At 40.5% G+C, this 17997-nt stretch overlaps 2 protein-coding genes across 3 annotated transcripts; both read right to left on the reverse strand.

Moving 5' to 3' along the window:
* Nucleotides 1-205: 205 nt before the first annotated feature.
* LOC126612516 (uncharacterized) lies at nt 206-1226 on the reverse strand. Of its 2 annotated transcripts, none has more exons than XM_050280957.1 (2): nt 653-1226; nt 206-484 (listed from the first exon to the last, which is right to left on the reverse strand). In XM_050280957.1, the coding sequence occupies exons 1-2, from the start codon at nt 941-943 to the stop codon at nt 335-337; spliced, it is 441 nt and encodes a 146-aa protein (XP_050136914.1). In that variant the 5' UTR covers nt 944-1226; the 3' UTR covers nt 206-334. The 2 variants fall into 2 exon arrangements, with proteins under 2 accessions (XP_050136914.1, XP_050136905.1); XM_050280948.1 differs by having other exon boundaries at nt 206-496.
* A 9699-nt stretch (nt 1227-10925) lies between these two features.
* On the reverse strand, nt 10926-12173 carry LOC126602969 (rust resistance kinase Lr10-like). Its single transcript, XM_050269761.1, has 2 exons — nt 11903-12173; nt 10926-10993 (listed from the first exon to the last, which is right to left on the reverse strand). Exons 1-2 carry the CDS (start codon nt 12171-12173, stop codon nt 10926-10928), a joined length of 339 nt encoding a protein of 112 aa, XP_050125718.1.
* Nucleotides 12174-17997: the final 5824 nt, after the last annotated feature.

A 17997-nucleotide genomic window follows, 5' to 3' on the forward strand; every position in this document is an offset into this window, starting at 1 on the left:
AATCCTACTACGATTGAAATTCACAGAAAGAATGAAAAACCAGAACAAAACTGCAGCACCTAAAAAGTTGTCATACAAAAAAACATGGAATGTAAAAATATGTTAAGAAATCAAGTTCGTTAATTTCCAGCTGCTAAGTGGCATTATGTAACTTTAGTAGTATAACTAATTAACTACTTATCTGGTGGGTTGCACTTTTATCCAATTGGTAAGGAAAGGAAAATAAAAATCAACCCCTTGGTCTTAGTTGTGGCTGCAAAGTGCAGGCCACCACCAAGTCTCAGTGTTTGTGTTTTAGCAAAACACTTAAATAAATTAAATTCTGAAATGTAAATTATATTCCTATAACTTTAAGATGCACATATAGTATTGTTGAAGTCGAACTGAAAGCACTGACAATTCCAAGCAACAGAGCAGCAATTATTAAGAGCCAAAACTCATTCCTAGTCTCCTCATCCTGGTACTCAACTCCGTAATCTTCGGTCTGCATCATTGACTAAAATTAGGAGAGAAAAAGAAAAGGAATTTCAGAAATTGTCTATGAAGCAAAGGATACTGCAGTTACTTCAAGACATGTAAATTGCATATGTATAAAGTAATTTTCTACATGTATAAAGTAACGAGGCATAATTTTCTACATAAAGTAACATACTTGAGGAGTGAATGATTTAGTTGTTTCCATCATCGGAAAGCCGGAGTAAGTCGCTAAGAGAGGTCGCAAACAGCCCAAAGGGACAAACCCAGATCCCCGGCCCCGATCCATACCCTTCCCCCTCAAATCCCGACGGCCCCCATACTTTTCTCTGACTGTACCCCCTCTCCCACTCATGAAATCGAGGATCTGCAGCAATGGTACTGAGATCCCCACTCCTCCCTCTCCCTTTCTCTCTGTCGCTCTGTCTCCCTCTCCCTCTGTCTGTCTATCTTTATCCCAGAGCGGCATGGCCTCCCATCCCTGAAACCCTCACCGAACGGTGGCAATTTTGTAAATAACTTGAAATCCACCAACAGCAGGGGCAGAGAATTGAAAAAAACATTTAGGCTCGTTCGATAACCATTTAGGCAAAAACCGAGCACACCTAAACCATTCCTATCCGTGCCAAATGTTAGTGGGGAAGCAAGATGATGACTTTATTGTTCAAAACCAAAACAATTAGACGCAAAAAGTGATGGTGATGAGAAGAGAGAGAAAATGCAGTCATTTTCATTTTTCTGGCTTTTAAAGGGAGGAGCTTTCTTCGACCACCAAAAATAGGAAGCTGCTTTCCGTAACCGGGCGAGCTGGACACGGCGACATGGGACTGAATTCGGAGAGGTGAGAAAAATTAATAACACAAAAAGAAGGTGTTCATTTTGTCACATTTTTATTACTAAAAATTCAATAAAGTACATTCATTAGTATGGTAACTTAACTATTTAATTCCATCTCATTAAACTAAAAAAAACAATTACAGAAAAATAAGGGAAACCTTGTCCAGAGAGACCTGAGAGAAAGTGACGACTTCTCCTCTCATTCCACTCCATACTTGATCTCTAAAGTCCATTTGGCATGTAATTGATGTTCAATTTCAAATTTAGTGGGAGCAATTAGCAAAGCTAATGAAAGAATCAAATAAAATGAAAGAAAAAGCATCATGAAATAAATCAAGATGAATGAAATTTTGGCAACTCGCCATTCTCTTCTTTTATATAAAAGATACATCCTATTTGTAGTGAAAACAGGTCCCGACAAACCCAGTTATCCTCAAGAAGTATTTTGTATGACTTTAAAAACATATTCCGTGACATTATCTCTTGGCTGAGAACAACAACAAATCTTCATGCATAGCTTGTAGAGAAAGACATCAGGCATACAAAAGAACACGCAAGCATAAAATAAACGAAGCGGCGAAAACCAAAAATACAATTGAATACGCTGTCAAAAGAACATACAACAACAACAACAACAAAGCTTTTTCCCACTAAGTGGAGTTGGCTATATGAATCCTAGAACGCCATTGCGCTCGGTTTTGTGTCATGTCCTCCGTTAGATCCAAGTACTCTAAGTCTTTTCCTAGGGTCTCTTCCAAAGTTTTCCTAGGTCTTCTTCTACCCCTTCGGCCCTGACCTCTATCCCGTAGTCACATCTTCGAACTGGAGCGTCAGTAGGCCTTCTTTGCACATGTCCAAACCCATTTTGTGTACGTGTTGATGCTTCACCGCCCAACATTCTGTGCCATATAGCATCGCCTGCCTCATTGCCGTCCTATAAAATTTTCCCTTGAGCTTCAGTGGCCTATGACGGTCACACAACACGCCGGATGCACTCTTCCACTTCATCCATCCAACTTGTATTTTATGGTTGAGATCTCCATCTAATTCTCCGTTCTTTTGCAAGATAGATCATAGGTAGCGAAAACGGTCGCTCTTTGGTATTACCTGATCTTCGATCCTCGCATCTAACTTATTTTGGCCTCCATTTGCACTGAACTTGCACTCCATATATTCTGTCTTTGATCAGCTTAGGCGAAGACCTTTAGATTCCAACACTTCTCTCCAAAGGTTAAGCTTCGCATTTACCTCTTCTGAATTTCATCTATCAACACTATATCATTTGCGAGAAGCATACACCAAGAAATATCATCTTGAATATGTCATGTTAACTCATCCATTACCAACGCAAAAGGGTAAAAGACTTAAGGATTGTTGATGCACAAAATCAGTGAGGACTTTGGTACAACAAAAAGTATTAAGTTATTGCTCTGGTCATTAGTGTGGATAGTATGTAAATGGATAGAGATAGGAAAGCAAACATAAGATGTACGTGGTTCATCCAGATTGGCTACGTCCACGGAGTAGATGAGTTCTCATTAATTGTGAAGGGTTTACACAAGTACATAGGTTCAAACTCTCCTTTAGTGAGTACAAATGAATGATTTAGTACAAATGACATTAGGAAATATTGTGGGAGAATGATCTCGTAATCACGAAACTTCTAAGTACCGAAGTGTGGTATCGTTTTCACTTGCCTTATCTGTCTCATAGGGAGATGTGGCATCTTCTCTGGAAGTACTTTTCCTCCATCCAGGGGTGGTATCTTTAACTGGTGGAGATGCACAAGGTAATGTATCAATTTCACTTGAAGCTTACTTGTAGTTTCAGGCTTGGTCAAGCGTGATACAAACCATGTAGTAGGAGTTCCCCAAGTCGCCGAGCTAGGGGATCTGCTGAAAGAGGTGACAGACAAGGTAAGCAATCAGAGCTCCAAGCAATCAATCCCAGATCAGAAATTTGATTTTGAGTTCCGGCTGATTGTTCTCATTCTCCCTATCTTGCAGGCAGCATGAAGGATAAAGAAAAGAAAAGGAGAATAGATGATATGAGATACTTTTGCTTTTGAAGAAGTAACTTTTCATAGGCTTATTCTTGAACTAGGCTGGAGGGTTTTCTGATTTCTTCCAGAGTATAAGGCCGACTGAAGGTGAAGGCTAGCCGACATTCACCTTTCCCAGACCCTGCGTAAAGCGGGAGCCTTGTGCACTGGGTACGACCTTTTTATAAGGCCGATTGAAGAATTTGAGGGTCAAAACAAGTCCATCAAATCTAAAGTACGTTCGACCCTGCTGATATGGGATACTTTTGTTGTTGACAAAGTAGTAGATGTATCGGCATGTATTCTGTTACGCTTGTCTCCACATGCTTCCTTATATCCTTCTCACTTTCCTTATCGGTTCCTCAGGCAGATGTGGTATCTTCTCTGGAAGCATAAGATGTTGAAGATGAGTACTCGTGAGCAATGCCAAGTAAGTAATCAGGTAAGGGTTTCTAGGCAGTCAGTTCCTGACTGGAAGCTTGATTCCAAGTGCTGACTGATTGCTCTCTTTCTCCTTGTCTTGCAAGTAAGAACAAGACCAAAGGAAAAAACAGGGAAAAAGCATGATATGGGATACTCTTGCTTTTAACCCTGATGATATGAGATATTCTTGCTCTGGTGTAGCTTGTTTGCAAAGGTATTATCGGGGGGAAAGAAAGCTGAGTATTTCGAGAGGCTTCGTTGGGAGTGCCCTCTCAGATATGAGAAAGGGTTGAGCATTTTTGCAGGTCTGCCTATCCGTTGAGGATGGAGGTCGACATATATAGGAGTCTCCCTAACAACAAGTAGTAATGCTATTCCTTTACCCTGCTTGGTCATAGCACGGTAGTGAGAGCTGCCAGCTTCATGTGTGTCAGAGCACTTTGAAAAAGTGGTCTGTGGTATCTGGAAAGTTGATGTTGCGTGTGAAGATTACAGACAAGCTTTATCCAAGGAGATCTGGCTCTCGAAGTTGAGAAAGCGGTGCCTCTTCGGTTTTCGAACAAGCAATCCTGTCGAGGATCTGGCTCTCGAGATTCGGAGAGCGGTGTCTCTTTGATTTTTGAGAAAGTAATCATGTTGGGAGTCTGGCTCTCGAGATTCGGAAGACGGTGTCTCTTCGATTTTGGAGCAAGCAATCTTGTTGGGAGTGTTTTCTCGAATGTGAGTAAAGGTAGGACATGTTTGCTAGTCTACCTTGCCACGGAGCACAGAGGTTGACACACAGGGACTTTCCAATTATCCAGCAGTGGTGCTGTTCCTTTACCCTTGTGGGTAATAATATGATAGCTAGACCTTCAAAATTTATGTGTCTAAACTTTGTTAGTGCTGTTTCTTTACTATTCTTTTACCCTTCTTATCATAGCGATGTAGTGGGAGCTGCAAGCTTCACGTGTCTAAACTTTATCAGAGATCTTTGACAAAGTTATTTGTGGTACCCATGAGCTGATGGTATGTGAAAAGTGGATGATTGAACAGTAAGATTCACATGCTTTCTACTTCACTAGAAATCTTCAACAGAATGCCCGTAATTTCAGCAAAGCTGAGTGTGCATGTGACAGATGTTGACAAGGCTGAAAAAAGCAGGTGCCTCTTCGATTTATGAGATCGGCCCTCGTGGTCTCTGAGAGCTTTTGAGAAAGCAAGCGCTTCTTTGATTTGTGAGAACGACCTTCGTGGTCTTTGAGCAGCCCAACTTTTGAGAAAGCAAACGCCTCTTCGATTTCTGAGATCGGCCCTCGTGGTCTCCGAGCAGCCCAACTTTTGAGAAAGAAAATGCCTCTTCGATTTCTGGGCAGACACCTCTTCGATTTCGGAAGCTCCGTCGAGTGCAGATTTTTATAGAGGCTGGCATTCATTTTCAAAGCACACTTGAATCTTCACCAGTAGAAGCTCATTTCTTGCACTTCTAAGATCTTGATTTGTCCGACCTCTTCTCTCTTTAACACATTTGAAAATGTCTGGCCCCTCCGACCGTCGTTTTGACTTGAACCTTATTGAAGAGGCAGCCACGCCTTCTTAGACAACATATGACGCCCATCATTCTTATCCCCTACTGGTCCTCTTACCGTTGGGGATTCCGTGATGAAGAATGATATGACCGCTACAGTAGTGGTCAGGAACCTTCTCACTCCCAAAGATAACAGACTATGTCCAAACGGTCTGATGAATTGGCTGTTAAGGATTCTCTGGCTCTGAGTGTTCAGTGTGCAGGTTCTGTGTCTAATATGGCACAACGCCTATTTGCTCGAACCCGCCAAGTTGAATCATTGGCGGCTGAAGTGATGAGTCTCAAACAGGGGATTAGAGGGCTCAAGCATGAGAATAAACAGTTGCACCGGCTCGCACATAACTATGCTACAAACATGAAGATGAAGCTTGACTAGATGAAGGAATCTGATGGTCAAGTTTTACTTGATCATCAGCGGTTTGTGGGTTTGTTCCAAAGGCATTTATTGCTTTCGTCTTCTGGGGTTGTACCGCATAATGAAGCTCCAAATGATCAACCTCTGATGCCTCCTCCTTCTAGGGTTCTGTCCAGTACTGAGGCTCCGAATGATCCCCCTCCGGTGCCTTCTCTTTCTGGGGCTCTACCGACTGCTGAGACTTCTCCTAAGCAACCTTTGTGAAGGCTCCCTCTTGTTTGTGTATTTTGACTCATGTATATGTACATATTTGTAACTTATCGGAAATATCAATAAATAAACTTTGCTTCATTTCCAACGTATTGTGTTAAATACACCAAAGCCTTCTTCACCGAGTGGGGTTAGCTATATGAATCTTAGAACGACATTGTGCTCGGTCCTGTGTCATGTCCTCCTTTAGATCCAAATAATCTAAGTCTTTTCTTAAAGTCTCTTCCAAACTTTTCCTAGGTCTTCCTCTACCCCTTCGGCCCTGAACCTCTGTCTCGTAGTCGCATATTCTAACCGGAGCATCAGTAGGCCTTCTTTAAACATGTCCAAACCACCGTAATCGATTTTCTCTCAACTTTCCTACAATTTTGGCTACTCCTACTTTACCTCGAATATCCTTATTCCTAATCTTATCCTTTCTCGTGTGCCCACATATCCAACTAAGCATCCTCATCTCCGCTACACCCATTTTGTGTACGTGTTGATGCTTCACCGCCCAACATTCTGTGTCATACAGCATCGCTGATCTTATTGCCGTCCTATAAAATTTTCCCTTGAGCTTCAGTGGCATACGGCGGTCACACAACACGCTGGATGCACTCTTCCACTTCATCCATCCAGCTTGTATTTTATGGTTGAGATCTCCATCTAATTCTTCGTTCTTTTGCACGATAGATCCTAAGTAGCGAAAACGATCGCTCTTTGGTATTTCCTGATCTATGATCCTCACCCCTAACTCATTTTGGCCTCCATTTGCACTGAACTTGCACTCCATATATTCTGTCTTTGATCGACTTAGACGAAGACCTTTAGATTCCAACACTTCTCTCCAAAGGTTAAGCTTCGCATTTACCCCTTCCTGAGTTTCATCTATCAACACTATATCGTCTGCGAAAAGTATACACCAAGGAATATCATCTTGAATAAGTCCTGTTAACTCATCCATTACCAACGCAAAAAGGTAAGGACTTAAGGATGAGCCTTGATGTAATCCTACAGTTATGGGGAAGCTTTCGATTTGTCCTTCATAAGTTCTTATGGCAGTCTTTGCTCCTTCATACATATCCTTTATAGCTTCGATATATGCTACTCGTACTCATTTCTTTTCTAAAATCCTCCAAAGAATGTCTCTTGGGACCCTATCATACGCTTTTTCCAAATCTATAAAGACCATGTGTAAATCATTTTTCCCATCTCTATATCTTTCCATCAATCTTCGTAAGAGATAGATTGCCTCCATGGTTTAGCGCCCTGGCATGAACCCGAATTGGTTGTCCGAAACCCGTGTCTCTTGCCTCAATCTATGCTCAATGACTCTCTCCCAAAGCTTTATTGTATGACTCATTAGCTTAATACCCCTATAGTTCATGCAATTTTGTACGTCGCCCTTATTCTTGTAAATAGGCACCAAAGTGCTCTTTCGCCACTCATTTGGCATCTTCTTCGTTTTCAAAATCCTATTGAAAAGGTCAGTGATCCATGTTATACCTGTCTCTCCCAAGACTTTCCACACTTCGATCGGTATATCGTCTGGGCCCACTACTTTTCTATGCTTCTTCTTCAAAGCTACAACCACTTCTTCCTTCCTGATTCGACGATAAAAAGAGTAGTTTCTACACTCTTCTGAGTTACTCAACTCCCCTAAAGAAGTACTCCTTTCATGTCTTTCATTGAAAAGATTATGAAAATAACCTCTCCATCTGTCTTTGACCGCGTTCTCTGTAGCAAGAACCTTTCCATCCTCATCCTTGATGCACCTCACTTGGTTTAGGTCCCTTGTCTTCTTTTCCCTTGCTCTAGCTAGTTTATAGATATCCAACTCTCCTTCTTTGGTATCTAGTCGCTTATACATATCGTCATAAACGGCTAACTTAGCTTCTCTCACAGCTTTCTTCGCCTCTTCCTTCGCTCTTCTATACCTTTCACTATTTTCATCGGTCCTGTTCTTGTATAAGGTTTTACCACATTCCTTCTTAGCCTTCACCTTTGTTTGTACCTCCTCATTCCACCACCAAGATTCCTTTTGGTGTGGAGCAAAGCCCTTGGACTCTCATAATACCTCTTTTGCTACTTTTCGGATACAACTAGCCATGGAATCTCACATTTGGCTAGCTTCCCCCTCTCTATCCCACCCATACTGGGTGATTACTTTCTCTTTGAAAATGGCTTGTTTTTCTCCTTTTAGATTCCACCATCTAGTCTTGGGCACTTCCAAGTCTTGTTCCTTTTTCTCACTCTTTTGATATGTACATCCATCACCAATAAGCGATGTTGATTAGCCAAACTCTCTCCCGGTATAACTTTGCAATCCTTACAAGTTATACGATCCCCTTTCCTCATTAGAAGAAAATCTATTTGTGTTTTTGACGACCCACTCTTGTGGGTAATCACATGTTCTTCTCTCTTCGTAAAGAAGGTGTTGGCTAAGAAGAGATCATATGCCATTGCAAAATCCAAGATAGCTTCCCCATCCTCGTTTCTCTTCCCAAAACCATGGCCACCATGAAAACCTCCATAGTTGCCTGTCTCCCTGCCCACATGTCCATTTAAATCTCCTCCTATAAATAACTTCTCCGTCTGGGCAATTCCTTGCACCAAGTCTCCAAGGTCTCCCCAAAATTTCTCATTCGAACTCGTATCCAACCCTACTTGAGGTGCGTACGCACTAATCACATTGATGAGTTCTTGTCCTATTACAATCTTGATTGCCATGATTCTATCTCCTACCCTCTCGACATCTACAACATCTTGTGTCAAGGTCTTGTCCACGATGATGCCAACACCGTTTCTCGTTCTATTTGTGCCCGAATACCAAAGTTTAAACCCTGAGTTTTCTAGATCTTTTGCCTTAAGACCAACCCACTTAGTTTCTTGTAGGCACATAATATTTATCATTCTCCTCACCATAACTTCCACTACTTCCATAGATTTTCCCGTTAAGGTTCCTATATTCCACGTTCCTAAACGCATTCTACTCTCTTGAACTCTACCCTTCTGTCCTAGCTTCTTCACCATCCCCCGTCCAATAGAATCAAAGTACTTTTTTTGTGTGTCCTGTGTAAAGTTGATAGGAGCATATGCTCCCAAACAACTTTGAGTGGAGTCGTTCGAAAAGAAGTTTATATGGCCCCCTTACTCATTTAACACTGCATCCAGGTGCCGATGAAGATACAGCCACCCTTGCTCACTTATCACTGTGCTCGGGCCACACAGTGCGCCACTTACGGGTGACACCCTAGCTTTAGCGCGATTTCGTTCTGGATTCATTTTCATAAGGATTCGACGTAACTGTAGAGTGCCGGCTGTCGACTACCAGACGCTCTCCCCCTCCTCCTTTACCCGGGCTTGGGACTGGCAATGTAAGATAAACTTACACAGGCGGAGTTGTCAAAAGAACATAAATAAATGAAAATTACAAAACAAAGAAGTGATGAGAAACCAAAGTACCCATTTCATAATCTAATTGCTTTTTAGTTTGCTTGCCATTTTTAGTTCTTCAATTTAGAGAGAAACCATAACTCAGCACATGAATAAAGTGAAAACGTAAAAGATATGTGGGATAAGCTGACAGCCATCCATGAGTAATGCATTCACTTCTGAATCCCAAACACACCGAAACAAAAATTCACACACATGAACTACAGCTCCGCTATGTAACAAGAATTAAAAGCATCTCGAAACAAAATGGCAAACTATAAGAGCACTGTAAAAGTAAAAGTGCAGGAAAAGTGCAAGAAATCTAATACTTGGAGGGCAAGTACTAATCAGACGAAAATGAAAGATTGAACTACCTTGTGTGGAATTGTGCCTTGGTTTATTCCCATGCTTACAGGAAGCTTTGCACTGAGCTCTTATAGCCCAAATTTTCTTTGAAGGAAAAAAACACAATTTTGAAATAAGATTTTCATATTATACCTTAAAGAGAAGAATTAGACAACAAAAAAGAGAACAATGAGTACTATTCATCATATATTGTTAGAGTATGTTGGCCTCTGGTCCAATGGTTCTGCAGCCATATTTACTTTATAACTCTTTCTTTTTGTCCAAAAAAAACATCTTGGATCTCAAATTAATATGAATACGGATTCATACTTTATAACTAAAGATCTTACTGCTCTTGATAAGATGAACAATACGCCATTTATCGCATGCATTGCATTACAATCACAATGCAACATCCCATTAGAAATCCCCACACAAAATTTTTTTATTGCTACTTTGATTTTAGTTTATATTTTTTTCTGAAGCATGAGGGAGCTAATTTTTTTTTAATTTTTTATTCCAATAATGTTATAGGGTTGCAAGGATATTATCAATTTAATTGATTGTATTTGATTGGTGGAACTTCTACATCTATATTTCAGGTTTTCAATTTCAGCACTGGGAGAGTCATTCATAAAATGTTTGACAGTCAGATTACCTCCATGGACTATGCTCGCAATGGACAGCTCATTTTCCGTGGTGATGGGACAGTATATTTCAGTCATTCGCCATTCAATCAATTCAAACCGAGGAACATGCAATGTCAAGAAGAGGATCTACCATGTCAGGATCAATGTCGTCCAATTAATACAAAAAATCTAGATAAAAATGATCAATTTACATAAAAGCCTTTCATTTTCTCAGCAACCAAGCAAAAGAAAATACCTATCTGTTAAACACTTGATTTGGGAGTAAGTGTTGATGAAACTGGACTTCAATCCCCTCAACCGCAACAACCGAATCGAGGTGTGCAAGTCATTGAAAAACTCACCCAAGATTTCAAAATCTGCATAAAGAAATAAATAAGCACATAAATTAGACCAACCCATAAATCAAAGAAATCAAAATCCACCCAGAATCAAAGAAATCAAAATCCATCTAGAACCAAAGAAATCAAAATCACACACAGATATGCAAGACAACGCAAATTTGAAGGCTTACTTTTTGGGTAGCTTGGCGGCTGACATGAGTCTTCTTCAGAGTTTCATCCATCCATTGATCCATTTGGTCTGCCCGTCGCTTTTGGGTCCTACAATCTTAAGATCTGCAAAATGAATATAAAGAATCAATTTTTACGATTGAAAAGCCAAAAGTGCTACAAACTCCAAATTGCTGAGAACCAAAGTGGAGTAACAGTTACAGGTCACGAGAGGAGATGAGGACGTTGTCAGATTTTAGGGTGAACCGGACTCTTGAAATTGCATCTCGGATCGGGCTTTCGAACTTCAAAGGAGCTCCGCTCATTGTGGTCCTTGTAGACCGAATTGGCCCAACGATCAGCGAGAGAAAGGAGACGGCGGCGAGATGAGGAATACGATGGATGCGAGATCGTCTGTATCTTTCTCGCGGGGGTCTGCAAGACGGACGAGGAAAGTAGGGTTTGAGAAGGCATTGTCTTCTCGCGGGGTATGTGTCCTTCCCATTCCACGATTATCAACACGTGTGCATCAAGAGGAGCGGCAGAGAGAGGCATTGTTGTAAATAAAGTGAAATCGAAGGGCAAGAGCCCATTCTTTAAGGTAATGGCATGGCCATAAATAGAATGAAATCCAGATCAAAACACTGTCATTTGTACAATACAATTTCTCCATCTTATTTAGACTAAAGTAATGTATATGTTATACGCACCAACACAAGTCCTTCTTAGATAAATCCAAGCCAAACAATTACAGACCACAGTTATTCACAAAATCACTTTAAAGTAAGAATTTAATTAATAATACATTACTGCATTTTCTTAACAATTTGACTGCCACCTAGCTGACAATGAACATGTTAGCTATGCGTTAGAACATATTGGGTTCAATCCATTGTCTTGAATATCATCCGCAATCACAACCGTATCTTGGGGGCATACAGAAGGCCTGAGAGGCATTTGCAGACATTCAATATCTCCTCCAAGCATTTTGATAACTTTGGACATCAAAGGGCGATCATGGTTTCATTTGAATACACCACAAGGCGGTTATATCCATCTTTCTTATCACTTTCTTTTCCTTCTCTGTAACATTGTCTATTTCCAAGTCATTTCCCACAATATATTGATCGTATACCCACAACGGGAAGTAGATTTGGCTTGGATGCTCTACCATTGCATTCAAATTCTTCCTTCTGCTTGCCATTTCCATCAACAACATTCCAAAACTATAGACATCGGCCTTGTATGAGACACCTCCAATATTTTTGTAGAACAACTCAGGAGCAATGTATCCCATTGTACCCATGTTGCCGTCAAAGAGACAACGAGAAAACTCTCGACTTCTTCAGAAACCACGAGAAACTTAAAACTGAGAAAGCTTCGTGATCTCCCTTCCATCTCTGCTATGCGATCTCTGCTTCCTCCGTGATTTCTTCCTTCTTGATCGACATCTATTCAAATTGAAAACCTTCTGGAGCTCACTTCCCCAAATTTCAGCAGCAACTTTGCTCCAGATCTTTCCAATTGAAATTCCTCTCCCTCACATTTTGCATATTGAATTTCGCATCATCATCATCTTCCTAGAACCTAGGAGTTTGGTTCCGTTTCGAGTTTTCCGACGGTAATCTGGCGACAGCAACCATCGAGGTTGGTCTGAAACTATTCCTCATCACCACAGGTACTTTCTAAACCTATTACACTTTAGAAAAAGTTTCATGATTTTGTGGAATCTAATTTTACAATTAGAAAAAAATTCATTGATTTTCTGGGTTCGTGATTTGGAGGGGGATTAGAATTTTTTTCATTATTTTTCCGGGTTTGTGGTTTTTTTTCCAAAACGTTTTTCCTTTCTACTGATCCAAATTCCTTCACATCAATCTTTCTGTATTGTTCTTGATCTTTCGCAAGTAGAATACCTCTTCTTGCTCTCGATCGCGTGGGTAGTCGCTTTAAGGCAGCCCATGACGTCATTTTCCGATTCGACTCGGAGGAGGTTGGTTGCTCTTCTTGGCTAAGCTTCGTGGCTGACCTATTCCCCTATTCCCTTCCTCTTATACTTTTTTTTGTATTTTTAATGGATTTTCAGAACATAGGTCAAGAATATTGCGATTTGAGAAAGAAAAAAAAAAAAAAAAGGAACCACGTTGACATAATATATTCACAATAGGTGTACAAGGTTAATAAAGTTTTACTGTGGTTACATTTTTTTGCATATTTCAAAGGCTCTGAATTGCCAATGGAATTAGCCCTTTGTTTTAGGAAGAACTTGGAACCCCCTCTGTCCATTCTATCCCCAATGGAATTAACACTTAGATAGTACTAGTCATTATTTGATGCATATAACAACAACAACAACGACAAAACCTTTTCCTACTAAATGGGGTCGGCTATATGAATCCTGGAACGCCATTGCGCTCGGTTTTGTGTCATGTTCTCCGTTAGATCCAAGTACTCTAAGTCTTTTCTTAAGGTCTTTTCCAAAGTTTTCCTAGGTCTTCCTCTACCCTTTCGGCCTTGAACCTCTATCCCGTAGTCACATCTTCGAATCGGAGCGTCAGTAGACCTTCTTTGCACATGTCCAAACCACCATAACTGATTTTCTCTCATCTTTCCTTCAATTTTGGCTACTCCTACTTTACCTCGAATATCCTCATTCCTAATCTTATCCTTTCTCGTGTGCCCACACATTCAACGAAGCATCCTCATCTCCGCTGCACCCATTTTGTGTACGTGTTGATGCTTCACCGCCCATTTTGTGTCATACAGCATCGCCGGCATTGTCGTCCTATAAAATTTTCCCTTGAGCTTCAGTGGCCTACGACGGTCACACAACACGCCGGATGCACTCTTCCACTTTATCTATCCAGCTTGTATTCTATGGTTGAGATCTCCATCTAATTCTCCTTTCTTTTGCAAGATAGATCCTAGGTAACGAAAATGGTCGCTCTTTGGTATTTCTTGATCTCTAATCCTCACCCCTAACTCATTTTGGCCTCCATTTGCACTGAACTTGCACTCCATATATTCTGTCTTTGATCGGCTTAGGCGAAGACATTTAGATTCCAACACTTATCTCCAGAGGTTAAGCTTCACATTTACCCCTTCCTGAGTTTCATCTATCAACACTATATCGTTTGCGAAAAGCATACACCAAGGAATATCATCTTGAATATGTCCTGTTAACTCATCCATTACCAACGCAAAAAGGTAAGGACTTAAGGATTCTTGATGCACAAAATCAGTGAGGACTTTGGAACAACAAAAAAAATTAAGTTTGTGATTTTTGCTAAATTGTTCCGGTCATTAGTGTGGATAAGTATGTAAATGGATAGAGACAGGGGAGCAAACACAAGAAGTACGTGGTTCACCCAGATTGGCTACGTCTACGGAGTAGACGAGTTCTCATTAAATGTGAAGGGTTTACACAAGTACATAGGTTCAGGCTCTCATTTAATGAGTACAAGTGAATGATTTAGTACAAATGACATTAGGAAATATTGTGGGAGAATGATCTCGTAATCACGAAACTTCTAAGTACCGAAGTGTGGTATCGTCTTCACTTGCCTTATTTGTCTCATAGGTAGATATGTCATCTTCTCTGGAAGTACTCTTCCTCCATCCATGGGTGATATCTTTAACCGGTGGAGATACATAAGGTAATGTATCAATTTCTCTTGAAGCTTACTTGTAGTTTCAGGCTTGGTCAAGCGCGATACAAACCAAGTAGTAGGAGTCCCCCAAGTCGCCGAGCTAGGGGATCTGCTGAAAGAGGTGACAGACAAGGTAAGCATACAGAGCTCCAAGCAATCAGTCCCAGATCAGAAGTTTGATTTTGAGTTCCGGCTGATTGTTCTCATTCTCCCTATCTTGCAGGCAGCATGAAGGATAAAGAGAAGAAAAAGGAGAAGAGATGATATGAGATACTTTTGTTTTTGAAGAAGTAACTTTCCACAAGCTTATTCTTGAACTGGGCTGGAGGGTTTTCTGGTTTCCTCCAAAGTATAAGGCCGACTGAAGAATTTTAGGGTCAAAACAAGTCCATCATTTGCACTGATCTCCATCTAATTCTCCGTTCTTTTGCAAAATAGATCCCAGGTAGCGAAAACGGTCACTCTTTGGTATTTCCTGATCTCCGATCCTCACCCCTAACTCATTTTGGCCTTCATTTGCATTGAACTTGCATTCCATATATTTTGTCTTTGATCGGCTTAAGCGAAGACCTTTAGATTCCAACACTTCTCTCCAAAGGTTAAGCTTCGCCTTTACCCCTTCCTGAGTTTCATCTATCAACACTATATCGTCTGCGAAAAGCATACACCAAGGAATATCATCTTGAATATATCCTGTTAACTCATCCATTACCAACGCAAAAAGATAAGGACTTAAGGATGAGCCTTGATGTAATCCTACAGTTATGGGGAAGCTTTCGGTTTGTCCTTCATGAGTTCTTACGGCAGTCTTTGCTCCTTTATACATATCCTTTATAGCTTGGATATATGCTACTCGTACTCATTTCTTCTATAAAATCCTCCAAAGAATGTCTCTTGGGACCCTATCATACGCTTTTTCCAAATCTATAAAGACCATGTGTAAATCCTTTTTCCCATCTCTATATCTTTCCATCAATCTTCGTAATTTTGTACGTCGCCCTTATTCTTGTAGATAGGCACCAAAGTGCTCTTTCGCCACTCATTGGGCATCTTCTTCGTTTTCAAAATCTTATTGAAAAGGTCAGTGAGCCATGCTATACCTGTCTCTCCTAAGACTTTCCACACTTCGATCGGTATTTCGTCTGGGCCCACTGCTTTTCTATGCTTCATCTTCTTCAAAGCTACAACCACTTCTTCCTTTCTGATTCGACGATAAAATGAGTAGTTTCTACACTCTTCTGAGTTACTCAACTCCCCTAAAGAAGTACTCCTTTCATGTCCTTCATTGAAAAGATTATGAAAATAACCTCTCCATCTGTCTTTAATCGCGTTCTCTGTAGCAAGAACATTTCCATCATCATCCTTGATGCACCTCAGTTGGTTTAGGTCCCTTGTTTTCTTTTCCCTTGCTCTAGCTAGTTTATAGATATTCAACTCTCATTCTTTGGTATCTAGTCGCTTATACATATAGCCATAAGCCGCTAACTTAGCTTCTCTCATAGCTTTCTTCGCCTCTTGCTTCACTCTTCTATACCTTTCACCATTTTCATCAGTCATGTCCTTGTATAAGTCTTTACAACATTCATTCTTAGCCTTCACCTTTGTTTCTACCTCCTCATTCCACCACCAAGATTCATTTTGGTGTGGAGCAAAGCCCTTGGACTATTATAATACCTCTTTTGCTACTTTTCGGATACAACTAGCCATAGAATTCCACCTTTGGCTAGCTTCCCTCTCTCTATACCACACACACTGGGTGATTACTTTCTCTTTGAAAATGACTTGTTTATCTCCTTTTAGATTCCACCATCTAGTCCTTGGGCACTTCCAAGTCTTGTTCCTTTTTCTCACTCTTTTGATATGTACATCCATCATCAACAAGCGATGTTGATTAGCCAAGTTCTTTTCCGGTATAACTTTGCAATCCTTACAAGTTATACGATCCCCTTTCCTCATTAGAAGAAAATCTATTTGTGTTTTTTGACGACCCACTCTTGTAGGTGATCACATGTTCTTCTCTCTTCTTAAAGAAGGTGTTGGCTAAGAAGAGATCATATGCCATTGCAAAATCCAAGATAGCTTCCCCATCCTTGTTTCTCTCCCTAAAACCATGGCCACCATGAAAACCTCCATAGTTGCATGTCTTCCTGCCCACGTGTCCATTTAAATCTCCTCCTATAAATAACTTTTTCGTCTGAGCAATTCCTTGCACCAAGTCTCCAAGGTCTTCCCAAAATTTCTCCTTCGAACTCATATCCAACCCTATTTGAGGTGCGTACGCACTAATCACATTGATGAGTTCTTGTCCTATTACAATCTTGATTGCCATAATTCTATCTCCTACCTTCTTGACATCTACAACATCTTGTGTCAAGGTCTTGTCCACGATGATGCCAACACCGTTTCTTATTCTATTTGTGCCCGAATACCAAAGTTTAAACCCTGAGTTTTCTAGATCATTTCCCTTAAGACCGACCCACATAGTTTCTTGTAGGCACATAATATTTATCCTTTTCCTCACCATAACTTCCACTACATCCATAGATTTTCCCGTTAAGGTTCCTATATTCCACGTTCCTAAACGCATTCTACTCTCTTGAACTCTACCCTTCTATCCTAACTTCTTCACCCTCCCTCGTCTAATAGGATCAGAGTACTTCTTTTGTCTGTCCTGTGTAAAGTTGATAAGAGCATATGCTCTCAAACAACTTTGAGTGGAGTCGTTCGAAAAGAAGTTTCTATGGCCCCCTTACTCATTTAACACTGTATCCGGGTGCCGATGGAGATACAATGACCCTTGCTCACTTATCACTGTGCTCGGGCCACACAGCACGCCACTTACGGGGGACGCCCTAGCTTTAGCGCGATTTCGTTCTGGATTCATTTTCATAAGGATTCAACGTAACCGAGGAGTGCCGGCTATCGACTACCTGACACCCTCTCCCTCCTCCTTTATCCGGGCTTGGGAGCGGCAATGTAGGATAAACTTACACAGGCGGAGTTCATTATTTGATGCATACCTGTATAAATTTAGGCTAAGTGTTTTATACACAAATTGATACAGATTAAGCTTCTGGGTGCGAAATCATATACTCGAGAGCTAACTATACAATGATACATTCTTATCTGTTAATTATCTTTGGTTACCAGTTATCCATGTTGCTGACATATTAAACTACACAACATCTATTGTAATTTATGTCTTATTAGTATCATCACTTTTGTTCTTTATAAGGAAAACTAATAAAAATGACTTAAAAACTTATTTTAACGATAAGGACAAAATAAAAGGTAAAGTGAATAGTACCAGGATTGACTTTTTAGTGTAAAAATGTGGTTTTTCGTTAAAGTGAACAATACTTGGAGCTTTTCGTTAAAGTTCCCTTATTTCAATGTCTAACATAATGATCTGGTTTCAATTTGCTACAGGCATTATTTCCGGACAATAGCTATGGTTTTGATTGTAGAAGTAGTTGAAAA

The sequence above is a fragment of the Malus sylvestris genome, chromosome 2 (genome assembly GCF_916048215.2).
Source record: "Malus sylvestris chromosome 2, drMalSylv7.2, whole genome shotgun sequence".
NCBI classification, from domain to species: domain Eukaryota; kingdom Viridiplantae; phylum Streptophyta; class Magnoliopsida; order Rosales; family Rosaceae; genus Malus; species Malus sylvestris.

Bases quoted from the DNA above. Each gene is read 5' to 3' on its own strand.
- LOC126612516 (XM_050280948.1), bottom strand. From the start codon at position 943: ATGCCGCTCTGGGATAAAGATAGACAGACAGAGGGAGAGGGAGACAGA. The intron at 497-652 runs GTATGTTACTTT...TCCTAATTTTAG, and splicing joins CTAAATCATTCACTCCTCAA to TCAATGATGCAGACCGAAGA.
- LOC126602969 (XM_050269761.1), bottom strand. From the start codon at position 12,173: ATGGGTACAATGGGATACATTGCTCCTGAGTTGTTCTACAAAAATATT. The intron at 10,994-11,902 runs GTATTCAAATGA...TTCATTTTGCAG, and splicing joins GGATATAACCGCCTTGTGGT to ATCTTAAGATTGTAGGACCC.